At 30.3% G+C, this 19,328-nt stretch overlaps 1 protein-coding gene and 1 non-coding gene across 2 annotated transcripts in view; both read left to right on the forward strand.

Moving 5' to 3' along the window:
- The first annotated feature begins 5,097 nt into the window (after positions 1 to 5,097).
- Positions 5,098 to 19,328, forward strand: part of LOC113389272 (zinc finger protein 708-like) — a 117,089-nt gene continuing 102,858 nt past the window's right edge. Inside the window, exons 1-3 of the mRNA XM_026626323.1 lie at positions 5,098 to 6,133; positions 6,353 to 6,557; positions 12,324 to 12,349. Of these exons, the coding sequence (XP_026482108.1) occupies positions 5,098 to 6,133; positions 6,353 to 6,557; positions 12,324 to 12,349 (1,267 nt within the window). The remainder of the gene's footprint in view (positions 6,134 to 6,352; positions 6,558 to 12,323; positions 12,350 to 19,328) is intronic.
- On the forward strand, positions 19,164 to 19,237 carry Trnat-agu. Its single transcript has one exon. It is a non-coding gene; the product is annotated as a tRNA-Thr (tRNA).

A 19,328-nucleotide genomic window follows, 5' to 3' on the forward strand; every position in this document is an offset into this window, starting at 1 on the left:
AAAACTTGTTAGTATTATCTACATAACATAAATTTTATGGAACTACGATAAATGATTAATTATATAAAGTCATTAAATTTTAGAATAATGGGACGAGCTTTTAGACCATGTCCCTACTATGTGATGTTCGGATTTGTGCACTCAAATTAGTATGAACATAGATTTTTTAAACCTAATTAATCACTTGCAGATTGCAATATTTTATCTAATTAGTTATTAAGTCGGTGATTTCCATCCATTTTTTATTCATAATGATCGAAAAAACATAAAATTTGCTAATAAAATGGTTGGGCAAAAGGAAACTTTTTCGCGATAATTATTTAATTTTAGTGCTTTTCTAATAGCTGGAGAACAAACCATTTTTGCCGAAGAGTTTGTTTTAACTTGTGTAATTTTTGTCTACTTCAATTGGTGTATTTATCTGATTAAAAATAAATCTCATATACAGTTATAGTAATCGCAAAAAAATGTAAAAAAAAAATATATATCTTCAAAGATTTCTGAACATTTTGGCAAATTTTCGTCGACGATTTCGCGAACATGGGTCAACCAATTTGTAAAATTCAGAAAACATTTGACATGTATTGAAGGTAAGAAGACGTGCTGATTAGGTTTTAACAAAGGCAGGATAAGCCGTTTTGAAGATACGTGACAAAAAGTGCCAAACTGATTACATTTTTAGGAAGGCAGGTCTAGCGGTTTTGGAAATCCAGTAGAAAAGCACAACAAAAGCCATTTGGCATATGCACATCAAATTATCAGATATTTTATAAAGATTTTAATTAATAGTAAGTTAAGTTAGACTGCAACGCGGCGTTTACGCGCTTCGATATTTCGTCTCTAAGCAGCTAACGCAACGTGATTGCTTTGAAAAAAAGTTCGAAATTTTAAACAAAATATTTCAAATTAAAAAAAGTCAATTTCTTTCACTTTTCAAATTTTTTCAAAGCTTTTCAAAAATTTAAATTACGGCACGAAAAGTTTCAGCAATTTGCCTTTAGGCACGATGCCATGCACCACTAGCAACTTGCAACTAGCAAAAAGGGGGGCCTCGCAAACGAATTTCGCCGACGCCCACGAATGGTCTAGCGCCGCCACTGCGCACTATGTGTAAGAAACCTTAGGATTTTCCTTCCATAGAAAATTTTGCTTTAGTTTTTTTATAATTGTTTTATTTCCATAACCCTAACCACGCATGTCTTCAACATTCAAAGTTCATCAGATGAGAAACATTTGCAACACAAACAAAAGTTACAATTCAATTTCTCGGAATAAACCAGACATTTTCTAAGCACTCACTTCCCATTTTTTATTTTATCGATTATACTTTGTTTATATTTATTAAAAAGTTCCGTTTCAACTAAATCAGCTCGCAATTTTTCGTCAATAATGCACAATAATTAATTTAACCTTTCGCAGGTTTGCGCTTATGGGATTGAACACTAGATCTAGATTATTTCTTTTTCGATTCCACGGTAACTTCAAACAAATAAAAAATTGAATAAGTAGATTAAGCAATAAACAGAGCTGTTATGTACTAATTTTCAGAGTTATTATTAATCGGTTAATTGTTTCTACTGATGTAACATTGCAAAATAAGTATGCTTTTTGTGTCTCCGTATCCCTTGTTAAGTATATATATATATATATATATATATATATATATATATCTTATATATTATATCTTATATATAAAAATGGATCGCAAAATGTGTTGGTAAGCGCATAACTCAACAACGCCTGGACCAATTTGGCCAATTCCTTTTTTAAAATGTTCGTTTATGTCCAAGGATGGTTCTTACGGCGAGAAATGATCGAATAATCGTCGGGAAAACCCTAAAAACAGCCCTTTTCTAACTAATACAAATAATCGTAGTCGGCTTCTCGATATTATTTTTTTTGTTTTACTTTCGGCAGGCGATAAAATTGATATGGCTTTAAAGAATTTGACTTCGAATCATATAAGGTTGAAACAATCTATGTCATTGTCCATTTGCCGCCCTCGCGGTGTTTTTCATGCATTTTCTGTTATACTCTACTGAGTGTGCTTTTGTTTTGTGCGATTGATCGAAATTATTCAGTACATCCAAGCCATGGTGAATGTTTTTATTTACGACTGCTATTAGTCAATGTACGTGGCCAAACATCATTTCAACATTTACGAACTGTTGATGGTGAATTGTGTGGATCCTTCAGGGAAGCCCGTCAACGTTTACAATTGCTAGAAAATCACGCTCATTAGGATCAAATTCTCAGTGATGCTGTAATATCTTTACACGCTCATTAAATACAAACATTGTTTTCTATAATCATATCCACAGGCTTTCCATCAAACCCAATTGATTTGTGGATCAAGTACAAAGTTTATATGTGTGATGACATTTTGTATCAAATACGGAATAGAATGGGAAATCCAAATATGCAAATCAGTAAAGAAATTTACAACGACGCATTGATTTCAATTGAAGACATGTGCTCGATGATGTCAAACAAAGTATTAATTCACTTAGGCCTGGCCGCCCCCAATTGTCCAATGCATGATGCTTTTAACCAAGAGTTGCATCGAGAAAAACTGTATGATATCAACAATTTGAAAGAATTGATCGAAACAAATCTTGCACTGTTGAATGAACAACAGAGGTATGTATTTGATATTCTTATGAAAGTAACAAATGATGGAACTGGGGGGATTTACTTCTTAGATGCGCCTGGTGCTACAGGAAAAACTTTCTCGATTTTTTTACTATTAGCAACAATTCGCTCACAAAACAAAATTGCACTTGCACTCGCTTCATCGGGAATCGAAGCAACTTTACTCGAAGGTGGTCGAACAGCCCATTCAGCACTAAAATTGCCATTAAATATGCAAAGCAATGAAATTCCAACTTGCAACATTTCGAAGAACTCGGCAATGGCTAAGGTTTTGCAGTAATATCAATTGATTGTTTGGGATGAATGCACGATGGCACATATAAAATCCTTTGAGGCTTTAGACAGAACCTTAAAAGATCAACAGAGCAATCAGAACCGATTTGGTAGATTTTTTTGAAAGGACGAAGTCTGTCGGGTCAGCTTGTATACATATATATATATATATATATATATATATATATACAGGGCCGGTCCTGCCTTGCATGCGGTGCATGCAAAAAATGGGGTCGCACGCCTTAGGGGGCGCCAAAACGAGTTTGGGAAATAAAATTTACAATATATTATTTATATTTTTTATTATTTATATAAAGTCTAGAATACTTAATAAATTAAAATAAAAAAACTAACTTAACTATGGATACGGAATCACGAAAACATATTTATTTTGCAATGTGATATCAGTAGAAACTATTAACCAATTAATAATAACAGCAGGAAATTAGTAAATAACAGCCATATTTATTGCTTAATCTACTTATTCAATTTTTTTTTGTTTGAAGTTACCGTGGAATCGAAAAAGAAAATATCTTGTTCAATCTCATAAGCTCAAACCTGCCAAAAATTAAATTAACTATATTGGGCATTATTGACGAAAAATTGCGAACTGATTTAGTTGAAATGGAACTTGTTAAAAAATATAAACAAATTATAATCCGGAAAATGAAAAATGGGAAGTCAATGCTTAGAAAATGGCATGTTTATTCCGAGAAATTGAATTGTAACTTTGTTTTGTTGCAAATGTTTTGCATATGATGAACTTTGAATGTTGAAGATATGCGTGATAGGGATATGGAAATAAAAAAAAATATGAAAAGTGGAAGCAAAATTTACGTTGGAACGGAAATCTTAATACATTTTTTATACCTTGTGGTATCCATACTCTGAATTTAATAATTATTAACTATGCAGAAATAATACATACCAAATATAATTGGCTTTTTTCAATATAGTGCAAAAAATGTGTAATTTCTTTGCATTTTTTATTGATTTTTTGACAATACTTCTAAAATACGTTAAAAATTTAACTTTAAAACAACAATCTGATACTCTCAATATGACGGGAAAGCAAAGATGAATACAATTCGGCTCATATTCGGCTCTTACGATATCAATAAGGAAAAGTTCACGACACAATTTTGGATATTGTAAATAATGAAAAATTAAAATAAAACAAAATTTAAAAAATCCAACAATGATTGATAATGAAAAGCTGTGATGATATTTTCTGTATCTGAACTTGAAGTTGTTCTATTCATATTAACAAAGGGCTATGCATTTGAGAGCAATTCTTAATGAAATCTTTATTAATAGATGTACAAACACAAATAAACAGAAAAATCACAATTTGTCCACTGACAGAAAAATAACACCGACATTTCTTATAATAACCGACATAAAACATTTGACAAAATTTTTTCATCGGCTCACTAGCGCTAAATTTGCGACTATAGTAGGATGCCGAACTAACCCTTCTAAACCCGGATTTTGTTCTGAGACAATAGTCCCTGGTTCTGTGGTGTTCTGTAGATTGCTACCGATTACAGTTTACGTCCATACTCGAATAAAATACATTTTAAGATCCAAGATGGATGAAATGAAATGTGTTAAACAAATTAATTTAATCTATACAATTACAAATGTTATAAGTATGATTAAAGAATATTAATTGAAAATTGTTTTTAGTGAAAACAAAATCATCATTTTTTGACATAAATTGATCAACATTCTATTTAAATAGTAAATCATAAATAAAAGAAGAGTGGTAGTTAATTATAATTCTTGCTGACAAAGACGATTATTTACACGTTTTGAAAAGTGCATCCAACTTGCCATAAATGCTAACTAATAATCCCATATTATTTTATTTTTTAGGTAATATTTATTCTAGAATTCATAATAAGAAAACCTTTGACAGTTGAGACATTGAGAACTATAAGAGAACTATATTGAATTTGAAAATACGCGCCACTTGCTGAATATCAAAACGTTTTGACAAGAAGTGTCTCATCTTTCTAAAAGCGTACGCTATGCTCCAAATGTCAAATAATAAATTTGTGTGAGTTGAAATCATTTGTGAAAAAGATTGTTAATTAAACTATATTATTACTTAGTCCACAACTATTTTCGTAAATATTTTGTGAGCATAAGCAGTGAAAGTATTTAAAAATGTCAGAAGAATCAATTATGTCTATAAATAATCAAGCAATTAAAATCGAACCACCAGAATATTCAGAAGAAGACATTAAACGCGAAATTGATTATGAATTCGATGATCTTGATGATATTGTTAAATCTGAATCGTGTACTGAGGATTATGAAACCTGTTTACAAAGATTCATGAATTCCGAAGTGACTATAGAAGAAGAGGTCAAACAGGAGTTTGTCGAGACATCAGCTTACGAATGTGACACTTGTAATAGAGCATTTACAGATCCAGATCACTTAAAAGAGCATGTGGTCGATCACATGCCTAGCAATAGCAAAGAAAGCCCTTTCAAATGTAAAATCTGTCATAAGACTTTCAAATCGGTTTATTTAAAAAAACACATGCTAATTCACAGCGGTAAGCGCCCCTATGAATGCAGTGTATGCAATAAGACATTCACAAAATTAGGTAGTCTTAAACGTCACATGCTCATTCATAATGGAGTACGCCAACATAAATGCAGTATATGCAATAAGACATTCACACAATCAGGTAGTCTCAAACGTCACATGCTCATTCACAATGGAATACGTCCTCATGAATGCAGTATATGCAATAAGACATTCACACTATTAAGTAATCTGAAAAAACATAAGCTCATTCACAATAGAGTACGCCAACATAAATGCAGTCTATGCAATAAGACATTCATACAATTAGATAGTCTTAAATGTCACATGCTCATTCACAATGAAGTACGCCCCCATGTATGCAATATTTGCAATAAGCGGTTTACACAATCTGGTCATCTGAAACACCACATTTCTTTGGTGTTTTTGACTTTCACAGAAATAGGCAGTATGAAATGTCACATGCTGATTCATAGTGGAGTACGCCCCCATGTATGCAATACTTGCAATAAGACGTTCACACAATCTGGTCATCTGAAAACCCACATGCTCATTCACAGCGGAGTACGCCCTCATGATTGCAATATATGTAATAAGACATTTACAACGTTAAGTATTCTAAAAAGTCACATGCTCATTCACAGTGGTAAGCGTCCCCATGAATGCAGTATATGCAGTAAGACATTCACACAATTAAGTACCCTGAAAGGCCACATGCTCATTCACAGTGGTAAGCGCTCACATGAATGCAATATATGCAATAAAACATTCGCAAGACTATGTGATCTGAAACGTCACATGCTCATTCACGGTGGTGAGTGCCCCCATGAATGCAGTATATGCAGTATAACGTTCACACATTTAGGTAGTCTCAAACGTCACATGCTCATTCACAATGGAGTACTCCGCCATGAATGCAGTATATGCAATAAGGCATTCACGCATTCTGGTACTCTGAAACGTCACATGCTGTGTTGTCACGGAGAAAATTCTTATAAATGTGAAATATGCAATAAAGTATTTACTCAATCCAGCGAATTAAAGAGACATATGGTACTTCATGGTGGGAAGTGGGAAGAAAATGAATGAAAATATTCTTGCCTGTAATATAATGTATATTTATATGAAAATTGTATAAAATAAATAGTACACAGCACATGATATGCATTTGTTGATAATCAAGAGAATTGTTTTAAATAGGTTATTTTATAATTTGTCATATTTTAATTTTTATGAATTGAATATTAATAATGTGGATTAGCAAACACTGGATCGGGTTTTGATACCCTTCCATGGCCAGCTTAAAAAGCATTCGATTTGCATTGACAGAGAGATGTGCTGATTAGTTCTGTCAAAGGCACGTCTAAACGTTTTGTATATAGAGGGCAAAAAGTGCCAAAAACGAAAAATCAGAATTTACCAATTCTTTAATTCAACAATACAAGTAACCATGAATCATTCAAATCGGGTACTCCGTTCCCTCAAAAGCTGAATTACCGTTTCTAGCACTTTTTGCCCCCTATTTTCGAAACGGCTGGACCTGTCTTCACCAAAAACTAATCAGCACGTCTTCTCATCAATAGGATTTCAATGCTTTTTGAATCATTCATAAAAAATTGTATCCAAACATACACACACACAAAAATACATCATTTTCTTCAAATGCTACAAAATTTTCGAACACATTGCTCAATGTCAATAAAATTACTTCAAGTGATTAAATCTTTTACTATATAATTCTATAAGTTTTGTTCCCATGTATTGGCATATTTATAAAATGAAAAATCATACACTACAAATTATTTCTACATATTTGAACTTCGAATAAACTTCAATTAAGAGGCACGAATAGATAATAAATATAAGAATGCCCTAATATTTTTTTCTGAAATTTACAAATGTTACAACATATATGTATTTCCAATTGTTTCTGCAATGTGCAATATTGCCGACATAGTGCAATATTTTCTGTTTGCGTGCATCGTTCATAACTTTCGTTTATTTCAATATAACTTCCGTGCAAGCATGATTTGATTCATGTAAAATCGTAAAAGAACATTCATTTTCCTTTGATTGAGCGTATATAATGAAAGTTGCATAGATTTTGCAATTTATAAATAAATCATATTTTAAAACATCGTATGTGTTTCAACCATCATACATGATCTTTCCGGAAATTAATTTAAATTAATCAACAAAAATTGAGATTGAGAAGCATACTGCAAATTTATTGAAATTGCAGAAAAATATGCACCAGAACTTTGGCCCATTTCTAGTCAATAAGGTATAAGGTCAGATCTACAGGATCTGAATCAGAGGTCCTGTACCAGTGCTTCTCTGATCATGAATCATAGACATAGGTTTTTACTTGGAAACATAGAAATATATTTCTGTGGAATAAATCTAATTTATAATTTTCCAACCGGTGTAAAAATATATTAAACATCTTATCGCCCACAAAATATATAAAAACTAGTTGAAAGTGGCATTTAGTCTTAAGGCAGGTTGCATAAACTCCCGAAATGTGTAAGAATTAACTTGATCAATCGAAATTGAAATTTAGATATTTACATAAAATTCTCAACTTTTTATTTCACAAAAAAAAAGTTGTCACTTTCAATTAAATCTAAACATAACGATTTCAAATAGAATTTTCTCAAACACATTTAAATTAACTGTAATTATATTAATTATATTGCACAGACACTTGCTTGTATGCCTTAAAATTGTAGCTTACTATTTTAAATTTTAATAAATTAATAAGGTTTGACTCATCACATCACAAAAGCAACTTTTGACACAAACATGATTATAATATTTTCTTAAACTTTGATTAATTTTTAACATTATACTATTTGTCGTAGGGCCGTAACATTTCAGTATGTTTTATAAGACCATGGATATCAATTGCTAAAAAAGGGTTCATAAAAATAGAAAAAAAAAAATTTCGACAGTTAATTTAAAAAAAACGGGTCGGTAGATCTTTACCTAAAACTTTCATTATCATTTCCAACCAATATCTTTCGAAAAGTGTTTTATTATTTAAAATCAATTCAGAATTGAGAGCTAAAATGTGAACCGAACGAATCAGCCGATCGTCGCACAAAACTGAGAAATACATTGATTGGCTTTTAAATTTTTGAAATCGGATCAGGCGTTTTCAAGAAAAGCGTCGATGAAAGTTCTTATTTTGACAAACGCCATAAAACCGATACTAATTTTGACAAAATTTTATTTTATTTATTTATTTTATTTAAACGACTTAAGTCAATTGTCGTAAAGCCGTAATATTTTAGTATGATCTATAAGACTTACAGTATCTACCGTCAAAAAAAATCACAAAAGTCGTCGAAAAAAAATTTTTTAACACTTTATTACAAGAAAACGACCCGGCCTATCTTTAACAAAAACTAATCAGCACGATTCCCAACCAATTTCTTTCGAACAGTTCATAATTAAAACGTGGACAAAAAAAATCACTTTTCTGCGATTTACAAAGAAACGGCTTGACCCATCGTCACACAAAATTGAGAAACACTGGTTCTCATCGAGATACATCGAATGGTTTTTAAATTTTTCAAATTGGTCCAGGCGTTTTTGAGAAAACGTGGATTTACGGCAAAAAATCTGTTCACATACACACACACATACTTTTTCCAAATTTGGTCTCATTTGATACTGAATGGCTTAAAATGTCAAGAAAACACATAATTAGCGAATTGGAATTTTTGACGAAAACCTAAACTTCTCCTTCGGGAAGTTAATTATTACAACAGCTTATAGGACTCTTAAGTTCTGATTGCTGTTCAATCAAAAAAAAAAAACATCTAATATTGTAAAAAGCTCCAGGTATCGAACCAGGGACCTCTAATTTCAAATCCCACAGCTCTAACCTCTAAACCACGGGAACTACAATATGTGATTGCCAGTTGTGAAGTTTTTTACTCACAATCTTCTCCTTTTCTGCATTTTTATGATTATATCATAAATCGTTATGATTCACCGTTGAATATGTGCCGCCTAGGTATAAAGTGTACGATAATATCATCTTTCCTGTTATTAATTTATTCATAAGCGTTATATTGGAGAAAGTTGAGCATTGACATATGTTCGTTATGTTGTTACTGTATAAGACAGTTGTTTGCAACGTTTCAACATCCCGGGCCACTTTTATATGCCATTCACTTGAAAATACATGGTAAAATCATATTTTGAAAATTGTTTTGATTGGTGCATATTTATTCTTAAATCTTCCGTTGGCTTGTAAATAATCTAGATTTGAAAATATTTGTTTCCGTTCCTGTAACAATATTTACATGTTTCTAAAATTATCAGATTTGCACAATTTCGACAAAATGTGTATCTATCGATGCAAATGTGATTGGTAACAACTTTTATTTTTAAATTCTTGAAAGAGATTTATGTTTTTGCTGGAAAATTAAGTTTGCTGATTTTGTTTTCCCGACGTTGCAAATTATTCTGAATTGTTTGACGCGAACATTGAAAAAACTGTGTTGGTATACGTATATGTGAGACAAAATATGATTTTTAGTCGTAGTTTTTTCAGAAAGGCTGGACCAAATTATAAAATTCAATAGCCATTGATCAAATGCAATAACTTGTATGGATTATTTAAGTTTTTTTTAACTTACCGTAGAGAACATTTCTGTTTCTGTTTCTGAACATTTTCGAATACCTGTATTAGAAAAAATGAATGCATGTGTGTGTGTGTGTGTTCGGATACAAATGTTTGTAGACGATTTTGGGAACTTTTAATTTGTATTGATGGGGAGACAAAGAAAGGCCTAACCGTTTCGAAGATTTGGGGCAAAAATTGCCAAAAATGGTAATTCAGTTTTTAAGATAACGGAGCGTCCAATTAGAATAATATAACTAGTGGGGTGTATGGCATCGTGCCTTAAGGCAAATTGCTGGAACTTCCCGTACCGTAACGAGATGTTCGAGAAATACTGAGGAAAACGGTAACACAGTTTTTGAGAGAACGGAGCTTCCGATTTTAATAATTCGAATAACATTTCACTTGTATTGACAAGATGAAGAACTGATTAAATTTTTGAGAAGGCAGGTCTAGCGGTTTGGGAGATCTAGTAAAAAAATGCCGTTTGGCGGTCAAAAATGATCGTTAGACATTGCACATCAAATTATCAGATATTTTATGGAGATTTTAATAATGTGTAACAATTTTGTTTACGTTTCCATAGGTTCCGAACGTCGTTTTCCCGTTAGACGGCGACGCGGCGCCTACGCGCTTCCATATTTTGTCTATATGCAGCTAAAGTAGTGCTGTTGCTTTGAAAAAAAATTCAAAATTTTCAAAATATTCCAAAATAAAAAAAAATGCCAAAAGTTTTTAAACCACTAGTTTTTAATGTGTTCGACCATATTTTTTTAGCCATGAAATGGTTAATCTTTCCATATAAACATTAATTAATGTTAAAATTCATTTGGCTTTGGGTAAAGGTAAAAAAAACGGATTTTTCAGTTGAAAACGACGTGTAATTTATTTATATTTCCTCAAAAAAAATCTATGCATATTTAGAAAATTGAAAAATTATTCAAATCATTAAAAAAAGAACATCTTAATATTACACTGCTAGATTTTAATTTAGATGTGACAAAGTTTTGCTAGAATAAGATTGGCCATATCGTTCTAAACACTAGTTGTTATTTTGTAGTTCAAAAATTATTAGTTCACTCTTTCTCAAAATTTGGAACCTTTCCGGAGAGTTTTGAATCAATTACATATAGTTTTTTTAATATATATTTTTATAATTTACTGGTTATTATAAGCTTCAGAGATAATGTGGAATCTAGAGTTCAATCGTGGTTTCTAATAGCTACTTATTGCAATTAAATACATACAAGCAATAATGTTTCTGATTGATGTAATATATTTTTCTATCATATCTTGATAGGAGACAAATATAGATAAAAATTGCATTAATAAATAATATATATTTTTTAATTTAATACATTTCAATTCATTTGATTCAAAGTTTTCTCTATCGTTCATTGTAGTTCATGTATTTTGCCATCACTGCTATAAGTGTAAATCGAATGCGTGTTATGTGATACAAAAAAGTGAAAATTATTATTACATCAACAAAATATAGGTAATATGTGCCATTTATAAAATATTAATCGGTTTTGGCATACATCGACTACTAGTTATATGAGTTAATGTGTTCTCTAAACCTACTTTTGTGGACGGGAAATAACACCTAATTTCAAACTTAGTTTTCTTTAGGTATTGAAATATAAAGTGTTTATTCTGATTTTTGAAATTAGATAGATAAGTTTGAATATTCAAATATATATATATATATATATATATATATATATATCACAGTAAATAATCAGTATTATATGATATTGATGTTATAATCGTTAAAATGATTTTTTTTTCTTCGAGTCATAATTAAGAACTAGGAAGTATTTAACAGCTACTATATTTACTAGTAAAAATTGATTAATATATAACTGGCTTTTTATAAAATGAGAATTACTTTATATACTTCATTTCTATTTATTTTTCATGCGAATATTAAATGACAAAAATATATAGTAGTATTATTAACCTAGTATTTGTATGAACATAATATAATATAAAATTACAATAATTATTGTGTTAGAAAACATTTTTTAATATAAACATTAAATGTTTATTGCCTATTAAATTTGGTTTATTCTTAAATTTTCAAATATGATTATTGAACTCTCAAAGGTTCAGAATGATGATTTGTATGTATGATTAGATTTTATTTACTGAATTTTCTTTTCTCTTCTTTCAGGTCAGTATAATTTCTGTGAAATAGCGTTTTTAAAGGCAGATGCAGCGTGAGTAAGTACAAATTTAAAAATATAAATTTTAACTTCTTTATATTCAGGAGTCTCCTCTATATTTTTTCCTTGAAAAGTAACATACAAATCTAAACTGCAAACACAATATTGAAGTGAAAATATCATGATGATAATATTATATCTTGATAATATTATATCTTGATATTAATGTCGTTTACAAGTTTAACACTTTTGAAAATTTTAAAACTTATAAAATGAGACTTTATCACAAATGAAAAATATATTGTACAGTAATTGATAACTGTTCACGTAATTTTAATGATTATGTCTTATCATTTATAAATAATATTTACAACTATAGTGGTGAATGACATCGTGCCTTAAGACAAATTGCTTAAGACAAACTTTCCGTACTGTAATTTAATTTATTTAAAAGCTTTAACATTTTTTTTTTAAATCTTGAAAAAAAATAGATTTTAAAACCTTGAAAAAAAATAGATTTTTATGAATTTTGGATTTTTTTTAAAAAAAATGTTTTTTTTTTGAAAAATTTGACGTTACTTCTATATTTAGAATTTTTTTGAACATTTTGAATTTTTTTTAAGTTTCTAAAAGCTGTTTTAGAGACGAAATATCGAAACACTTAAGCACCGCAATAACAGTACCAAGATTTAAGTATTTATACTTAAATTTTGTTACGAAACTCCTAGAAATGTAAACCAAATATATTCTTATTCATAAATTCTCTATAAAAATTGATAATTTGATGCGCATATGTTTAATGATCATTTTTGATCACCAAACATTTAACCTGCTTTTCCAACATTTTATCAGTTTTTCATTTCGTCAGTAAAAGCACAATGTTTTTTACATATTTCAAATCGGTTGCCCCGTTTTCCCAAAAATTGAATTACCATCTTTGACACTGTTTGTTCCGTATCTTCGCAACTACTAAACCTGCCTTTGCGAAAATCTAATCAGCACGTCTCCGTATTAACAGCAATAGAATTTTTATCGAATTATACAAATCGGTAGATCTGTGTTCTCAAAATCGTCGACGATAATTTGTTATCGCACATACATACATACATACTACACATACACAAATGTAAATTATTTTTCTCTCGAGTATGCAATTACTATATCTAACCCTATGAGAAGTTAAAAAAAACTCTTAAGTAAAACTGAGTTCGTCATTGAGTACAAGCAAAGAATGTGGTATCAATGTAGTATGATACCTAATTTTTGCTTGTGATCATAGATCTCAAATATGATTTGAAGTGAAAATAACTTTTTGGTGGCATTGCTGTAACATACTAACATTAACATAACTATTAATATGTATGCAATCGTCGCAAAGGAGAATTTGTAACTGGGTAAAATCCTCTCGTAAAATATTAGATAAAGTTTTCAAGTGAACAACTTTTGCAGGTCAAATAATTCTGATTGCTTGAAATAACTAGTGGGGTGTATGGCATCGTGCCTTAAGGCAAATTGCTGGAACTTGCCCGTACCGTAACGAAATGATCGAGGAATATTAAATGTTTTGAAATAGAATATAAACTAAATTGGAAAGTTGAAATTATTTGTTCAAAGTATATTAGAATAGAATTAAAATAAAAATCAGAAAAATCAAAAAATAAAAGAAAAAATAAAATGAAGCATAATATTTTTTCCAAAATCAATTATTTTGTAAAAACAAGATTCAAGTTTTTGGAATCACTCAAATCGGACGCTTAGTTTTCTCAAAAACTGCCATTTTTTGCACATTTAGCTCTGTATCTCCAAAACCGCTGGACCTGCCTTTGCCAAAAACTAATCACCCCTTCTCCCCGCCATTACGAATTGAATGTTTTTAGGATCATTCAAATCGGATGCTCCGATCTCTCAAAAACTCGATTTCTATTTTCAGCACTCTTTGCTCCGTATCTCCTAATCGGTTAGACATGCCATTGCCAAAAACTTATCAGCACATCTCCCTTTCAATAAGAATCGAATGTTTTTCGTTCCGTACCGTAACGAAAAGTTCGAGGAATATTAAATGTTATCAAATAGATTATTATACATAAATACTGTAACATTGTCTAATATTTATAAGAATGATATAAACTGAATTACAAAGTTGAAAATATTTGTATAAAATATATTAGAACTTAAGTCAGAATTACAATTAAAATCTGAATTATTTTCGATAACAAAAAAAATGGAAAAAAAAGAAAAAAATTGAAACAAACAAAACCGCTGGACCTGCCTTTGCCAAAAACTAATTACCACTTCTCCCCGTCAATACGAATTGAACGTTTTTTGATTGATTCAAATCCGATGCTCCGATCTCTCAAAAACTCGATTTTTATTTTCTGCATTCTTTGCTTCGTATCTCCGAAAACAGCCTTTGCCAAAAACTAATCAGCACATCTCCCTATCAATAGGAATCGAATGTTTTTTTTAACCATTCAAATCGGTTGATCCGTGCGCGCGAAAACGTGGACGAAAAATTGCACATACATACATACATACATACACACACCTGACTGATGCCAAAATGTTAAGAAACCTTCAAAACGTGAAAAAATGTAAAAATTTTCAATTTCGATTTTTGGACGATTACAATAACTTACCCTAAGGGAAGTTAATAATTATTCGGGCACACCTAACACTGCCAACTTCTTTGACTACCAAAACCTGATCAAAAAAAAAAAAATCTTGTTATGATAAAATATATTTCTTTTCTAATGTGTTAGTTCTTGATTTACGTGTGCAATCGTCCTCAACGTTGAACACTTTATCCTCATTTAAAGCTAACAATTGCACACACCTTTAATAATATTTTTTACATCTTATAAATTTTTTTGTGTAAAAAAATTCATGACGTGCGCAACCAAGCATGCATCCAACCTTATTACTTACTGATAAAGTTAACAATTCCGTAATTACGTGAAGAAGTCCTTGGACGCATACTTCTTCGTAAATTCTCTCTGGGATTAATAATAATTGAAGAGCTAGAAACTTGTACTTATTTATAATAATAGAATTAAGTACTTTATAAAATTAATATGTAAAAATTTTTGCTATCGGAGGATCAACGGCAATGTTTCAAAATCCATAACAAAAGTATTTTCTTTCGTTAATGTTTTCGATTGTGAGTACGGTTGTTTAGTTTGAGACTTTAATATAATTTTCAACTAGTGGGGCGCATGGCATCTAGCCTTAAGGTAAATTGCTGGAAAAAATTAGATTTTTGAGAAACTACGAATTTGACAAAAATTTACTTTTTTTGAAAAAAAATGTTTTTTTTATTTTGACATATTTTGGAAATTCTGAACTTTTTTTCAAAGCAATCGTACTGCTTTAACTGCATAGAGACAAAATGTCAAAGCGCGTAAGCGCCGCGTCGCCGTCTAACGAATAAACATTGGTACGGAACCCATAGGAATGCAAACAAAATTTATACGTATTGTTAAAATCTCTATAAAATATCTGATAATTTGATGTGCATATGTCTAATGATCATTATTGACCGCCAAATGGCATTTTTTTTTTTACTTTTTTTATTAGATCTATGAAACCGCTAGACCTGCCTTCATGAAAATTTGATCAATTCTTCATCTTGTCAATACAAGTAAAATGTTTTTTTGAATTATTAAAATCGGACGCACCGTTCTCTTAAAAGCTGAGTTACCGTTTTCGGCACCTTTTGCCCTGTATCTTCGGAACGGCTAGACCTGCCTTTGCCAAAAACTAATCAGCACGTCTCCTGATCAATACGAATCGAATGTTTTTTGAATTATTCAAATCGGTTGATCCGTGTTCCCGAAATCGTCGACAAAAATTTATATCCGAACACACACACATACACGCACACACACATACACGCACGCGTACACACACAAACACATATATCCATTTTTTCTAAGGTATGCCAAAATGTTCAGAAGGTTTTTAAACGTAAAGATATATAAAAATTTTCATTTTCGATTTTGTTGCGATTACTATAACTTACCCTACTGGTAGTTAATAAGTGTTATTAATTATTATTGATCAATTTTAATCGATTTTTCATTATTTTTATTCTTAGAACATTTAATTGTAGTACGGAAGTTCTAACAATTTGCCGTAAGGCACAATTCGATGCACCACTAGTTTACAATAATTTGCCAACTACTATCTATTATATGATCAATGGCATGTACAGAAATAATAATTAATTTCTTTAATCCAACAAATAAAATTTTAAATAATATTTATATTTAATAAATGCTCATGTGAAGTAGACTTTGCATGCGAGGTCACAAATCTTATTATTAAGACTTGTTGTCATTAACAAACTACTTAGTTATGAAGCTGTCAACATGATGATTGAGGTCTTTGTCTCTCAATCCGAGGAAAATCTCAATCCGAGATTTGCTCAATGACACTATTATTTATTAATTTCTATTAGATTAATGACAAATATGAAAATATTAGCATTAGTTGGACTTGAACCTTCTATAATGATGGTCAATTATCTGTTATTCATAAGAGGGTCAGCTAATATTTCAAATTTTTATGAATCTAAACACAAATCAAGGACACAAATTTATTAACTAGAGGTGCATAGTACTAAAAAATTCTTAAATGCTTTAATTTTTTTTTGGAAACTTTAAAAAAGTTCTATTGTTCAACTAACTAGGGTAAGTTATACCAATTGTCTAAAAACCAAAAATGAAAATTTTTGCATGTGTGTGTATGTAGTATGTCATGTATACATACAATACATTGTCGCCGTTTTCGGAAGCACCGCTTAACCGATTTGAATTATTCAAAAAGCATTCGATTCTTATTGATAAGGAGGCATGCTGATTAGTTTTTGGACTAAATTGGACCAGGCGTTTCGGAGATACGATGCAAAGAGTGCAGCAAATGAACGTCGAGTTTTTGAGAGAACGGAGCATCCGATTTGGATGATTTAAAAAACATATCACTTATATTGACGAAATGAAGATTTTGTTAAATTTTGCTAAGGCAGGTCCAGCGGTTTCGGAGATACAGAAACAAGAATTTTGAAAATGTCATTTAGCGATCGAAAACCAGACATTATTGATAGGCTGATTAACCGACACGAATTGGTATCAAAATCTTTCAAAAAATTTCACAATTTTCAAAAAAAATGTTCAAACTAGGCGATTTTAAAATTATATAATTATCAATAAAATATTGTGAATTTTTTATCGAATGGAAAAACAACTACTGAGTTGTTTTTCCAACATGCTCTTTTAGTATACAATGTCCCTTTTCGGCCGACTATTGTAAATTCATCAAATTTATTAAATGTCCTTAACTGGACAGTTGTAAATAAAAGAGATAATAAAAAAAATAAAAAATAACAAGGCAATTTTTTATTAGTAAAGAATGAAAGTTCCATGTTTTCCAAATTTTTGGTAAATCTGATAGGATTGTATTAGCAAAATATCAGAATATCTAAGTTCAATAATAGTTAGCAATCCATTGCATAAATTTATTAGTCCGATATATACCCATATAGAATAGAATATTAACGATTTTAACGAAGTTTTCATTTTAACAATTTTTTTTTAATTACATCAATCGATATTTTAATACAACCGATGTTAATACGTTTCGTTTTATTGAATACAATTACGTATGTTGCATACACAACCGTTATATAATATGTAATGAAGAAAGTTCATTTTATTTTATTAATTATTTTTATATGAAACCTGCGTTGGATATGAATCATTCGTCGGTAATGTGTGCGTTAATAGTACTTTGAAGTAACACAGTGCTTTTTAGAAGTATTTGTTATGTTCACAGTATGTAGTGATTAATAATAAAATAATATTTTATTTTTATTTTCATATGCGAGATATGAATGCAAATCAGAGTAACAAATAGAAAGAGACTTAATCGTGCCTTGAGGCAAATTGCTGAAACATTCCGTACGCAAAATTAAAATTTTTTACAAAAGCTTTAAGATATTTTGAACTTTTGAGAAAATTAGATTTTCTTGAATTTTGAAATTTTTGAAAAAGAAATTACTTTTTCGAAAAATTGGATTTTTTAAATTTTGAAATTAAGTTATTGGATGTTCAAAACCGCTGGACCTGCCATTCTATAAAACCATCAATGCAAGGAAACCTGGCATGAACATATAAAAAAGCGCCAACAGCTCGAGCTAACTCGTGGGCAACTTAATTGGTTAATGGGCTGGAAATCACAAGTCTCAATAGAAAATAAACTCCTAATATACAAGTCAATTATTAAACCAATATGGTCCTACGGTCTACATCTAACATAACTATTCTACAGAGAAAGATATGCTAAAATATTCAGAAACCTTTGAAACGGTTTTTATTTTTATTTTTTATTCTTACATTTTAGTTTTTTGTAGTATAATTCCGGAATGGCTAATTTACATTGAAGCATATTTCTGTGTTTATCTACATGTTTAAGTGATAATAAATATCACATCTGCTTTATAACAGGTTGCTCAAAACACTGGATTTGAACTCGAAACCTTGTTGTTTCAAGGCTACAAATAATTAATTTTATACATTTTTATATGGACACACATTATGTGCCACACAAGCATTATTACATAAATCATCTTATCTATAAAATATTACTATTTCTATAAATAGATTTTTCTATAAAATACCAAATTTTTAAACATAAGTGTAATTCCAAATAAATTTCAAACTTTACGATTTCAATAACTTGATACGATTATTTAAATACATTCCAGGGGTTGAGTTGTGCTAGTTTGCCTAATTGTAAGGTATTCTTCCAATTTGCCTCTAATAAAATTAGCAATAAATAGTTACATTGTTCATTCAGTAATTTTTGAAGTGGTCCTTGGCGCCGTGGCTTAGTTGGTTAAAGCGCCTGTCTAGTAAACAGGAGATCGCGAGTTCGAATCTTGCCGGAGCCTTTTATATCATTTTATTGCGCTTTTTTTAAATATCATTTTTAAAAATTATATTTGTCAAATTCAATAGAAATATGGCAATTCATTGGAACTG

This window comes from Ctenocephalides felis, unplaced genomic scaffold (genome assembly GCF_003426905.1).
Source record: "Ctenocephalides felis isolate EL2017-DRISC unplaced genomic scaffold, ASM342690v1 CF-g0.4_SCAFFOLD_03573, whole genome shotgun sequence".
Taxonomy (NCBI): domain Eukaryota; kingdom Metazoa; phylum Arthropoda; class Insecta; order Siphonaptera; family Pulicidae; genus Ctenocephalides; species Ctenocephalides felis.